This window comes from Lithobates pipiens, unplaced genomic scaffold (assembly GCF_037356315.1).
Source record: "Lithobates pipiens isolate NorthernLeopardFrog02 unplaced genomic scaffold, aLitPip1_a1.2 Scaffold_3, whole genome shotgun sequence".
Classification (NCBI taxonomy): Eukaryota; Metazoa; Chordata; class Amphibia; order Anura; family Ranidae; genus Lithobates; species Lithobates pipiens.
Genome location: NW_027507790.1, coordinates 272,118,127 through 272,131,664, shown reverse-complemented (window position 1 = coordinate 272,131,664; position 13,538 = coordinate 272,118,127). Strand labels below are relative to the sequence as shown.

At 40.8% G+C, this 13,538-nt stretch overlaps 1 protein-coding gene across 1 annotated transcript in view; it reads right to left on the bottom strand.

Annotated features, from left to right (window-relative positions):
• Positions 1 to 5,726: 5,726 nt before the first annotated feature.
• LOC143940042 (vomeronasal type-2 receptor 116-like) overlaps positions 5,727 to 13,538 on the bottom strand; it is a 48,832-nt gene continuing 41,020 nt past the window's right edge. The window contains exons 3-4 of the mRNA XM_077461090.1: positions 12,891 to 13,014; positions 5,727 to 6,745 (exon numbers count right to left, since the gene is read on the bottom strand). Of these exons, the coding sequence (XP_077317216.1) occupies positions 5,853 to 6,745; positions 12,891 to 13,014 (1,017 nt within the window). The 3' untranslated portion in view covers positions 5,727 to 5,852. The remainder of the gene's footprint in view (positions 6,746 to 12,890; positions 13,015 to 13,538) is intronic.

Genomic DNA, 13,538 nt, shown 5'->3' with positions numbered 1-13,538 from the left:
ATGAGGGGCTCCCACCATCCCTGTGCTGTGCTGACTTCCTCCTTGGGCTGTACCTCTGCTGCACATATTATGAGGGGCTCCTACCATCCCTGTGCTATGCTCATTATGAGGGGCTCCCACCATCCCTGTGCTGTGCTGACTTCTTCCTGGGGCTGTACCTCTGCTGTGCATATTATGAGGGGCTCCCACCATCCCTGTGCTATGCTCATTATGAGGGGCTCCCACCATCCATGTGCTGTGCTGACTTCCTCCTGGGGCTGCTTATTATGAGGGGCTACCACCATCCCTGTGCTGTGCTGACTTCCTCCTGGGGCTGCTTATTATGAGGGGCTCCCACCATCCCTGTGCTGTGCTGACTTCCTCTTGGGGCTGTACCTCTGCTGTGCTTATTATGAGGGGCTCCCACCATCCCTGTGCTATGCTCATTATGAGGGGCTCCCACCATCCCTGTGCTGTGCTGACTTCCTCCTGGGGCTGTACCTCTGCTATGCATATTATGAGGGGCTCCCACCATCCCTGTGCTATGCTCATTATGAGGGGCTCCCACCATCCCTGTGCTATGTTGACTTCATCCTGGGGCTGCTTACGGTGCTGGTGTCAGTGCTGTATATCACGGTGCTGGTGTGAGTGCTTAATGTCACGCTGCTGATGTCAGTGCTCTCTATCACGGTGCTGGTGTCAGTGCTGTCTATCACGGTGCTGGTGTCAGTGCTTTATGTCACGCTGCTGATGTCAGTGCTCTCTATCACGGTGCTGGTGTCAGATCACTCTATCACGGTGCAGGTGTCATTGCTGTATGTCATGCTGCTGATGTCAGTGCTGTATATCACGGTGCTGGTGTCAGTGCTGTATATCACGGTGCTGGTGTCAGTGCTGTATATCACGGTGCTGGTGTCAGTGCTTTATGTCACGCTGCTTACTCCTGGGGTTGTACCTCTGCTGTGCATATTATGAGGGGCTCCCACCATCCCTGTGCTATGCTCATTATGAGGGGCTCCCACCATCCCTGTGCTATGCTGACTTACTCCTGGGGCTGCTTACGGTGCAGGCGTCAGTGCTGTATATCACGGTGCTTGTGTCAGATCACTCTATCACGGTGCAGGTGTCATTGCTGTATGTCACGCTGCTGATGTCAGTGCTCTCTATCACGTTGCTGGAGTCAGATCACTCCATCACGGTGCAGGTGTCATTGCTGTATGTCACGCTGCTGATGTCAGTGCTCTCTATCACGGTGCTGGTGCCAGATCACTCTATCACGGTGCAGGTGTCATTGCTGTATGTCACGCTGCTGGTGATCCTCTCCTGCACCCTCTTCTTTGCCTACCCTGACCTTCCCTCTCCTCCATTGCCTTCATGCGCTCCACAGTCCTGAATTGTCACAATTTCACATATAAAAAAAATAATGCTTGTAGTTGTTGATCCCAGATTCACCTCATACATGTGTTATGTCATTGGCCATGTGGTGGGACTATGTTTGCACAGCTAGTAATTATTTTGTGGCTGCAAATTTGACCTGTAGGTTTTCAAAGTTCGCCTCCCATTGAAGTCAATGGGGCCCGCCGCGAACGTTACGGTTCGCAAACTATCGCCCGCGTTCGCGGTCCGCGTTCGCGAAACATCCTGTCGGAAGTTCATCCATCACTACTATTGAATGCCTTTTGGGCATCCATCGATGCTATCACTCTAGGAGCTCTATCAGGGCCATATTTCATCCAATGCAGGATATGTAAAGCTTGTAAAGTATTATCCCTTCATAAAACCTGTTTGGTTAGGATGTACTATCTTTACTATATGGTCTTGTAGCCTCAGAGCTAGTATTTTTGCTAGAAGTTTGGTGTCTGAATTCAACAGGGATATTGGCCTATAGTTCGCACAATGTTGATGATCTTTTCCTAACTTAGGAAACACTGTGATATAAGCTAATAAGGCTTCTGGAGGGAATTTGACGCATTGATCGCTTTAAAATAGTTGCATATTGGGGTTCCCAGGTATGAGACAACTTTTTAATAATACGAGTTGGTAAAATCATCCAGCCCTGGTCTTTTTCCCATTGCCAGATTTGCTATTACTCCCTTCACTTCTTCTATCGGCAGCGATGGCATCTCCAAACTCCCTATATATTCTCTAATCTCTACCAATCGCTGTTCGTCCAATGCGGTAGATGGATCTGGGTGTATATTATACAGGGCTTCATAATAACTATGAAACTCTGCCGCTATGGCCTGGGTTTCCACTATCTTTTTATTTTTTTACTGCTAGTTTATGAACATGTCTGGAGTCCTGTTGTTTTTAAGTTGCCTTGCTAAAAGGCGGCCGCATTTATTTCCCTGTTCATAAAATCTATGAGCATAAAACCTAAATGTATTTCTAATATTGCAGTCCATGCACTGTGTTAATTTACCTTGTGCCATTTAAAGTCGCCTAGCATCGGCTGGGTCTAAATGTTTTTTTATATTTTTTCTCCAAATCGTTAATCTCCTCCAATAGATCTATTATTTCTTTTTGTTTCTCTTTTTTGATCCTTGACCCATGTGCTATCAGATCAGCCCTAATTACCGACTTGTGGGCCTTCCATATTGCTTGTTCAGAAGTTTCTCCAGGTTTGTTCATTTCAAAATACGTTTTTATCTTTAAGTTCACTGCCTCCACTATACAACTATCGTCTAACAATGACTTGTTTAACCGCCATGTTCTTTCCACATGTCCCATTGAAACTGGGTATATGGTCATGGTTATAAGAGCATGGTCCGAGATCGTTATTAATTCTATCGTACATGATTGAATCCTCTCCAGGTAGAACTGGTCCACCAGGAGAAGGTCCAAGCGTGAATGCATATTATGAATTTTAGAGTAATAGCTATAATCCTTTATACCATTATGCATTACCCACCATCCATCTACCAAATGGGAAGACCGTGCGCATTGATATGTTTTTGGTTAACAAATTATTGCTACAGAAAGTGTCCTCTTCCACCATTGCAGATATAACATGGTCTGACAATGCTGCTATTTTTATATCTTTGGCGGAGGTTGACACCAAAGTGTTTGTGTTGGGTTGCAACAATTCTATAATCCAAAACCTGGAGCTCCAATTACTAAACACATACAGGAGTTCAAACTGCACAATAACCTTCCTGAAACCAACCCATTTATTCTGTATTCCTTATATATGAGGCCTCCATATTCAATTAGGATCTAGGTTTAAAAAACAATGCAATGCCAAAGTCTATGCAATCATTTCTGAAATCCACTCCTTAGAAGCCTTGAACAAAACATCTACATCCACTGATACAGCAACATCTCTTTCACAATTAAGACACAATCTAAGAAGAGTATTGTGTGAATGCCATAACAAATATCCTTGCTAATAGATTGAAGCCCAGAGAACTAAGACATGGATTTCCTGTATTTTGCATCCCCTTCCCAATGAAAAATGTTTTAACAAACAGGCCATTGCATTTGCCTTTGCTGACTATTATGCATCCCTCTATGATTTGCACCATGATCCTAATATACCTCAACCCTCTGAAGCAGATATACAATGGTTTCTAGCCCAGCCTAATCTCCCAACCTTGAGTGACAATTAATGTCCCTGAATGCCCCAATCTCAGAACCAGAAAACATGAAAATGATTGACTTTCTCCCTCTAGGTAAATTACCAGGCCCAGATGGCCTCACCAATAAATACCTTAAAACGTTCAAAGATATACTAACCCTCTTCCTTCTTCTAGTCTTCATTAAAGCGACTGAAACTGCCTATTTTCCCTCTGAAATATTAATGGCACTTATTGTGACTCTTCCCAAAACCAGGGAAAGACCCAAATATGCCTTTAAATTTTTGTCTGATTTGCCTTTTAAACTCAGACATTAATTTGTATGCCAAACTTTTAGCCACTCACCTACTAAAAACATATTGCCATCCCTAATTAAGCCAGACCAACTAGGGTTTATCAGAGGTAGACAGGCGCCCAATGCCACTAGGCAACTAATCAACCTTATTTACCACACTGAGCTGACTAGAACACCTTCTCTACTACTCTCAATAGATACGGAAAAGGCAGTTGACCGGGTTCCTTGGGGCTACATGTCCACAGTGCTAAGTTGGGTTTTTAGGCCCAATCTTGTCTGCGATATTGGCTCTCTACTCTTCCCCCTTGGCTCAGGTTTTATGTCTGGCCTAAACAGCAGGGAGCAGCAGTCTGGAAGGACTAATGTTCGGCTGTAGGGGCTTGGACAAACCCTGCCAAGATAGAATAACACAGCAGAGTCTCTAACTCTCACTTTGGGCATACACTAGAAGCTGTGACCCGTGAAAGGGGGGTAGGCCACAACATGTACCTGAGACTCCGCCTCCTTCCTTAGCCTCCTTCCTAGACTGACTGCATTTGTCTATGTGGATCCGAGTTACCCGGCCGATTTTCTTTTATATAGAACAAGTGCTCTATGACCAACTTATTCATTGAAGAGGTCAGATGTACAAGGTGATTGGATGGGGGGAGGTTTATGAAGAGTTTATAATGGAGCAAGCTTCTTCCATGTCACTGGGGGGGGGGGGGGGGGGGTTATTGCACTTTTGGGGGGAATTGATTTTCACACGTTGAACATGATTTAAGGAGGACATTTGATCATTTTCAAAATTATTTGGCATTTTTATTGTGGGATGAGCTTTTGTATGTTAAATCTTTGATCTAGCTAATCATTTTGTACCGTTTGACACTTTAGTATTTGCACAATATTTTTATGTGAGAGTGATTGTATCTATGTGCAAATAAGGATTAATAGTATAAAATATAACATTTTTGTGGGGATATTTATTAATTGATTTTATTTTTATGCAGCATTGTTTTTAGTGTGTATGATATGAATACTTATGGGAAGGAACTGTGGGGATTGTTACTACTTCATTTTTTTCTTTAACACATCTGACAAAGAGATCTCAGAATTTGTAGACAGTCCTAATGAGTAAGAACATCTATTGTAAAGTGCATTAAGCTCTTTGATTGTTGTATTTCTGATGTTTAATGTCTTGTTGAGAATAAAACCTATGAATGATCAATGAGAACCTGGAAGTTGTTTTCTTATTTGGAAGTTTTCATTTTATGACCTGGCAAGGTGTGGGGTAGGTGTGTTGTCTCTGCAGCATTGTATGGAAAAGATGAATACTCCCTTTGGCAGCAGTTTTAAAATAAATTTATACAAGGAGAAAGTTTTTTTTTATGGGTCCCTATAAAGAATATATCTTTATTATCAGGTCAAATTATCACTTAAAATGTGAACTGCCTGAGAACGTGATCTCCTCAACTTTAACTAGTATTAAAAAGGATTTTAGAATACACCAAGCAAAATGTATTTATTAATAAGTCAGATACATCAGATACATCTACATACAATATAATTAAAGTGACCCTGACACAAAAAAATAAAAAATAAAATCAGCTTGTAAAAGAACATGTTTAATATTTATATTTATAGTTATATTTATATATGTGTTTATATATTTGTTTGTTATAAGGTGGTGAGTGAAATTTTCCCTCACTTGAAGAGTGATGGGTGTCTCTTTAGGATGTTTTGGATACTTTGTTCCCTTCTGGCCATTGTGGTTCCTCCTCACTAAGTGACTACATTGTTCTGTAGTGATATAATGTCTGGTGGGAGGAACCGATACATCCAGCAAGGGAAAACATTTCGAAAAAATGCTTTGATACCAGCGGCTTCCAGAGAAAAAAAATACACTCACCTTCCACTGGAGAGGTAAGTATTATATTAATCTCAATACAATAAAACAATACTAAAATTTACAATAATAGAGATAATGCTATAACTACTGGTAAAACAGAGTTGCTTCATACATATTAGCGGATAAGTGTTTTTGTATTCAGTTCAGATCTGAACAGAATTATGTAACATTTTGGGAAAAATATACAGCCAAGAAGTCCAGAACTTGATGCCATTATAGCAAAAACCTCCACAGCCACCATGTATTTCCCTCTGGTACTCAGATAGGCCGGGATCATGGCAATCCAGACACTGCAGAACACCAGCATGCTGAAGGTGATGTACTTGGCCTCATTAAAACTGTCCGGTAATGTCCTGGCTAAAAAAGCTATAATGAAACTCACAGCTGCCAGAAGCCCCATATATCCCAGGACAGAGTAGAAGCCGATAACTGAACCCTCATTACACTGAATGATGATCTTCCCCTGATAAGAGTGAGTGTCCCAATCCTGGAAGGGGGGAGAAATAGACATCCAAGTGACACAGATTAGTATTTGGATCAGTGAGAAGACACAAATGATAAAATTGGGCAGTTTGGCTCCCATCCATCTCCTCCAGAGGCTCCCAGGTTTGGTGGCTTTAAAAGCAATACACACCATGATACTTTTGGCAAGTAGAGAAGAGACGGCAACTGAGAAGATGACACCAAAAGAGGTCACACGCAGCATGCAGGTCACATCTACTGGATGGCTGAGGAACAAGAAGACACAGAGGAAGCTCAGCATGATGGAGACCAGGAGAAGATAGCTCAGGTTCCGGTTATTAGCTTTAACAATTGGGGTGTCCCAGTAATGTATAAATATCCATAATATGAAACCAGTCAGAAGACAACAGAGGATGGAGACAGCTGAAAATACTGCAACAATGGGATCATCAGTGTAGGAGAGAAATTCCACCAATTTAGGAAGACACCGATCCTTCTTCTCATTTGGCCATTCTTCATCAGGACATTTCATGCAGTTTTCACTGTCTGCAGGAAGAACAATACAAACACAATGAGCATCGGGGTCAGAGCTTCTGAGGAAACAAATTGTCTTTTGTTGTTTCACAGTTAACAATCAGATTTCCATCAGTGCATTGTGGGAGAGAAAAAAGAAAATATAATATAGACAGATATCTATCTATCTATCTATCTATCTATCTATCTATCTATCTATCTATCTATCTATCTATCTATCTATCTATCTATCTATCTATCTATCTATTTATCTGTCTATCATAGTTTAACTCCTATATGTAGAGACAGGCTATTGGCAAGTGATAAAATAAAATTAAATAAATGTTGGGTCCATAAGGATACAATAAAAAGTGAAGAGATAAAATAAAATGGACGCACACAAACTGTGTTATAGGCAGAAAGGTGATAATGAGGAGTTTCCATTTAAATTGTCTGAAACCCCTGATAATGATTTTTTTTTTTTTTGCTACATTTTTGGTAAGTTAAATATAAAATTGGAAACATTGTCTTATATTTGTTCAATAAGTGAAACAAATATTGATCAGAAATTCAGAGCTGTCCTGCGCACCCTTCTCCACACAGTCTACTTTGCCCTCCTACCTCTTATCTACAGAGCGATAGTTGTGGAGAATAGGATAGGGAGATGATTTTAGTAGTTTACTAAAAGAGAACTGGGCAGAGCCAACACCATTGAGTCCACAAAAAATCTTTGTGTTGTAAGAGCTGAGCGCATTTCTGGCAGGTCATTCACTATTAAATATTTTCTCTTCCATGTCCATACTGTGTATGGATCTACGACCATAAACTGATTGTAGCGGATGACATTTTGGACAAAGTGTCATTCATGTGTAAATTTAGTTTTTGCCTCAGAACAGTAGGGGGTCTGAGGGTTAATTACGTAGGTTGAACTTTGACATCAGTTTGGCTGGGCTGTGTTAGAAGTTCTGCTTGGTCATGTGTGCAGTGAGGTGCACATGACAGGCCAGAACCAAGCCTGGTTGGACGTTTTGGGTATCAGCCTTCTCAGAAAAAATCAATGGGTGTGAGGAGTCTGGGAAGAGGTACTTAAGATGTTGAGGTCACATGTTCAGAGGAGGAGTTTGTGAGTCCTGTGTGGTCTGGTCTTGTTTCCAGGACCGGGGTAGCCCTGCGAGGGGTCCCGGTCATGGGGTGTTCGACATCCCGCAACATGCTTCTGCTGGTTACCCCCAATAAACTGTCTTGTCTGGGGTAGGGATCCGTCTGTTCCCGAGTCCCGTAACCGGCTGGTCTGAGGCGCAGTAACTGAGGGAGGATTCAAGGTGTCCAGGTGTGCTCTCAGCTTGGAGGGGCACCACAGCTTGTGAAAGTGATCGGGGGAGGACTCCTCGGAGGAGAGCCAACAAGTGACAACCCGAGAAGTGTCTGGTTACTGAGTTGGGAAGGACATTTACGAATCCACGCTTTTTCCAGTACTATCAAGGAGACAGCGAACATTTCAGGTACTGAGGAAAAAGATTCTTGTTCATTTTCAGTTATAACTTGTACATCTTCGGAGGATTCTTCAAGTTCTGAATCAACGTGCTGATTGCCATGATCTCTGGCTAGAGATCTGTTCAGCCTTGAAGTGCCCAGCTGCGAGTGGCTGCTCTTTGGGTGGAATAAGAGACTTTGTTGTGTCTGCAGTTCAAGATGCCTGAGTTCTTTCGCCCCTGCTTTCTATTCCTATACAAGATTGTGTTATTGGATGTTACCCTTGCAAAATAAAACATTCCAAAAAAGGACTTTATTGGTGTCAGTGTCCAAGTTGTTGGGTACCAACCCTGGGAACCCCTAGACGTGGAAGAACAAGCCAAGCGGAGGTAACCGGTAAGCCCAATAATTCAAGGCTGCCCCACAAAGGGTTAAAGCCGCTACATGAGTATAGCCTCAAGTAGAACATAAACACAATACACATAAAAGTACCATCTTTCCAGTAGATAATTGTCAAAAAATGAGAATTCTAAGAGTACCAGGGCAGTTGTTGAGGCTGCTCCGTTGGTATCCAAACCCAAAAATGTTTGTTATATGGACCTACAGATCTGCAGAACCGCTTCCAGCTTGCCAGGCCAGTATACCAAATGGACAGGGAATTCCTCCTTCCGTGACCATGAACTTACAGCAAAACTGTTCAGCAGATGCACATAAACAGACCAATAGAAGTGATCATTGGCTGACAAGCCACTGATCAGAGCTATTCACTTAAAATGTGCCCACCCATCATTGCTGCCAATGCTCTGCCCTGTGTCTGCCCTGATATACATCCCCCACTGCTATCTTCTGTGCTCTAATCGCCCCTCTCCCCCACAATGCCAATTATCCCTGTAGCACTCATCCCCTGTGGCTCCTTTGCATTTCTCGTCTTCTACTCCTCTCCCATCCAGACAGCTTTGGGTTTTTCAGGGGAACCCTAGGCAGATCTAACTATTCAAATAGATCTGCCCTGAGCTCCAACTCCCCTGTACTATATCCCCACTCACTGAACATCAAGCACCCCTCCCCGCAGCATTCCCGGCTGGCTTCCCTCTTCTCCCTCCCACTGGGTGCTGCTGGGGAAGAGACCATAGCCGGATGGAATAAACATGTCATGTTTACCAGCCTCTTCCTAAAGGAACACAGTGAGCAATCGGTACTGATCATTCCTGTGTTCATTCATCACTGAAGCATGGTAAACTGCATTTACTATGCTTTCCATTTGTGAATGAACAGGATGCTTCTGTAAAAAGTGTTTCCCGAGGGTCCCGTACAGGCATCAGGTAGCAGTAACTGGTAGTATAGTCTGGATATTTTACAGTATGTCTTTATGGGGTGTTAATGTCCCATAATTCAGATCCCTAAAGAAGTTGATTTGATGTTAATTATTGACTATAAATTCCTGCACTTGAAGAAATTACTATTGGACTGTTGCAATTAGTTTTGTTACAAATTCGTTTTTTAACAAATTTCCACAAATTCGTTAATTCTGAAATATATGAATTAACGAAAACCTGTTTAATGAATTTTTGCAGAAAATTCGTACATTTGAATATTCGTAAATTTGGAAATTTGAAAATTTGGAAATTCGGAAATTCTAAATTCTAAATTCCGAAAACCCAAAAATTGGAAAAACTGAAATAATAACTAACTAATAATAACTTAACAATTACTAACTATTAAAATGATAGGTATTGGAATTTCCTTTTTAAATTTGGCTGTTAGTAAACGTAACAAATACAAATGTATCAATTATCTGAAATAACAAATGCTGTATGATTTAATAAATAACAATAATAATAAAAAAAATGTTTTATTATTATTATTTATTAATTAGTTCCATTCCATTTGTTTAGATGCGACATTCGTTTTTTGCGAATAATTCATAACTTTGCGTAAATTCATATTTGTTACATTCACTAACAGCCAAATTTGAAAAGAAATTACAATACCTATAGTTTAATAGTTATTATTTGTTAGTTAGTTATTCTTTAGAATTTTCAGATTTTCTTTCTTATTTTTGGATTTACAAATTTACGAATTTTGGAATTTCCAATTTTATGAATTTACGAATTGTGATTCTGAAAAATGAAAAACAAACAAAAACAAATGAAACGAAGATGAAAACAAACACATTTTTCGGCAGTGCACATAGTATAGAGGGCAGGGCTGTATGCTTGTATCCCCCTTTCCTATGCCACAAGGCTGCATGCTCAGATAAGGGTTTGATATGGATTTTGTGGGGGCACACAACTTTTTTTGCATGATGTGCCCTATCCATACCAAACCCAATGGAGGGGGGGGGGGGGGGGGCACACACTGTTTTTTCTTATAATGTTGGTTCTTTTGTTTATATTCTACTGACAGCAGGGATGAATCATGGTTGTTAGGACGCCAGCTCCTTAACAACCAAAGACTCCTGCCTGCTGCTGACAACATGGGTACAACTGTGGCTGAATTGGAGGTAAGACATTTTCTGATTCAAACGGGTTATCTTTTCTTCTGGAAGTACTATCTTCTGTTCTCTGGATTGGATGGTGTAACCCAAAAAGAGAATTGTTTGGGCTGGAAATGATAAATCTTGTCTCTGATCTGATATAGTAGGCAGAGAAATTCTTCCCTTAGAGGGATATGTAAATGGGAATCTTTTAGATCCAAAGTTGATGAAGACTTCTTTCTGTAGAAGGTTTCTTATTGAATAAATGGAACTTTAGGGTACTCCCTATTAACCCCCTAATAAAGGTTTAACCCCTTGATTGCCCCCCAAGTTAATCCTTTCACCCCCTATCACCAGTGTCACTAATATAGTGTACAGATCTCTTTTATGATCACTGTATTGTAGTTTATGTAGCTTGTTAGCCAATTAGCTAGTTACTGTCACCTTCAGGTTTTTATAACGTCAGGGTACCCGTCATATATTACCAAATAAAGGTTTAACCCCCTGGTCACCCCCCAGTACAGGTTGTAGGGTCAGCATCAGTCCCAGGCAACGTCAGATTAGTGACAGTAGCGCTAACACCCACGCACGCACCATACACCTCCCTTACTAGTATAGTATCTGAGCTGATCAATACATTTGATCTGATCAGAACTATATTAGTGTCCTCAGTGGTTTTGGTGTTCCCAAAAACGCGGCGTTAGCGGGATAGCCCAGATACCTGCTTTAGCACCCCGCCCCACGCCCAGCCCACCCAAGTGCAGTATCAATCGATCACCGTCACTTTCAAAACACAACACACAAAACTGCAGCGTTAGGCCTGATCCCTGAGAATGCTTATGCCCCGTACACACAAGCAGAAATTCCGCCAGCAAAAGTCCAATGAGAACTTTTGGTCCGAAAATGCAACCGTGTGTATGCTCAGACTTTTGCAGGCGGAATTCCCACCAGCAAAAGATTGAGAGCACGTTCACAATTTTTCAGTCAGAAAAAGTTCCGATCGGAAATTCCGATCATCTGTACCAATTCCGACGCTCAAAATTCCTATGCATGCTTGGAAACAATTCGACGCATGCTCGGAAGCATTGAACTTAATTTTCTTGGCTCGTCATAGTGTTGTACGTCACTGTGTTCTTGACAGTCGAAAGTTCAGCGAACTTCTGTGTGACCGTGTGCATGCAAGCCAAGCTTGAGCTGGATGGAAAATCCGCTCTTGTGTACGCGGCATAACAGTTCATTTTTTTTGGTAGCGATTGTCCATTTACAGCATTTTTCAATAATAACAAAAAAATATATCAAAACAGACATGAATATAAATGGATGATCATCGATCTACATCTTTTTGAAAATAGAAATACATTGCTGTCTGCTTTCCATCCATCAATGGTGAAATGGAACCATAGAAAAAATAATACTGTTTCTGTGAATTGTAGGAATTAATGCAGACTTGTGGGGCTATGACAGGTCATCTTTACATTTTAAAATGGAACTTTACCCATGACAACTTGATAAAACAATGTTCTTTAGCAAAAAACCTACATTACACATTAATAATTATGCCACCAAAATTAGTGTGTGCTGCAAATTGCCTCCAGCTTCGTTCCTGTCTCTTCTTGCAGAATGCCACCATTTTGCTGCAGCCCAAAGTCCTGAACAGCATTAAATGTCTAGACTGTCTGCAGATCAGCCTCACAAATTTTGCGCAGTGCCTAAAAAAAGAGAGCAACTGAGCATGTGCAGAGCAGAGTAGGAGTTATTACTGGATTTTAAACTTATTGGCACTTATTTTTAATGTTTTACATAGCTATACCTGCAAAAGGAGCCAGGCTGAAGTGATCCAGTAGGACTTAATTTGCTGATCAAAGATCCACTTTAAGTACAAAAAATACATTTTGATGCTGCCAGAAAAAAAAAAAAAAGCAGAGAAGAAGGATCCAGTAGTAATAATAATAGTAGTTGTGATAGCAGTAGGAGAATCTCACTGGGCAGGGCTGGTGCCATTTCTTGTGATTTCAGTCCTCAAACCTATGTGTTATATAATCATACAACAGGAATTATGAGCTGAGTACATTTCTGGCAGGATTAAAAAAAAAAATTCTGTACTTGCAGAGACCGTAAAATGACTAAACATGGGGAAATGCACACACATTGCAGAGATGGATTTTTGTATGTTTTTTTTTTTAAGTCTGCCCAGTCCAACAATAACTTACTAACAAATATAAACTCTACCGGAAATGTTGGATATCTCTCCTTCTGGACACATGATGCACTCATAGCAGCATTTATGAATTGAAGATCCAAACTTTTTTCTGCTGCCAGGTAAACAGAGATCTGAGCATCGAGATACCGGAATCTGAAATCAGATATTATTATTATTATTATTATTATTATTTTGTAAATATCCATCATATATTTTGAGGCTTTACAATCTAATTGTTACAAACAGGAATGAGATTTAGGTTTGCATTCACCATGGGTTCAAGGTGAATTATGCAGGTTTCATTTATGCAGATCCATTCAAGTGGTAGTATTTTTGGGTTTTTATTCATTTATTTATTATTTCTAGTAATAGTAGTCTAGTAGTTGATAGTTACTATTTTAGGTTATTTATTTATTTATTTTGGTGCAAGGCACCTCTTTAAAAATAGAGGACTTTGGTTTTAGGAGTGGTATTTGGGGGGAGGGTTTCATAATTTATTTTCTTAATTTAATATTTGTATTTAATGTTGATAGGGCTTTAACACTCACTTGTTACTGACCTGATCTGTTTTTGTCCTGATCTGTTGTTTGGGCTGCTTATGTTCATAGCACACTGCTACATTGTTTAACCAGTTTCGGACCGCTCCTGGTGAGGATGGGTGCTGCTACTGGTCTGAC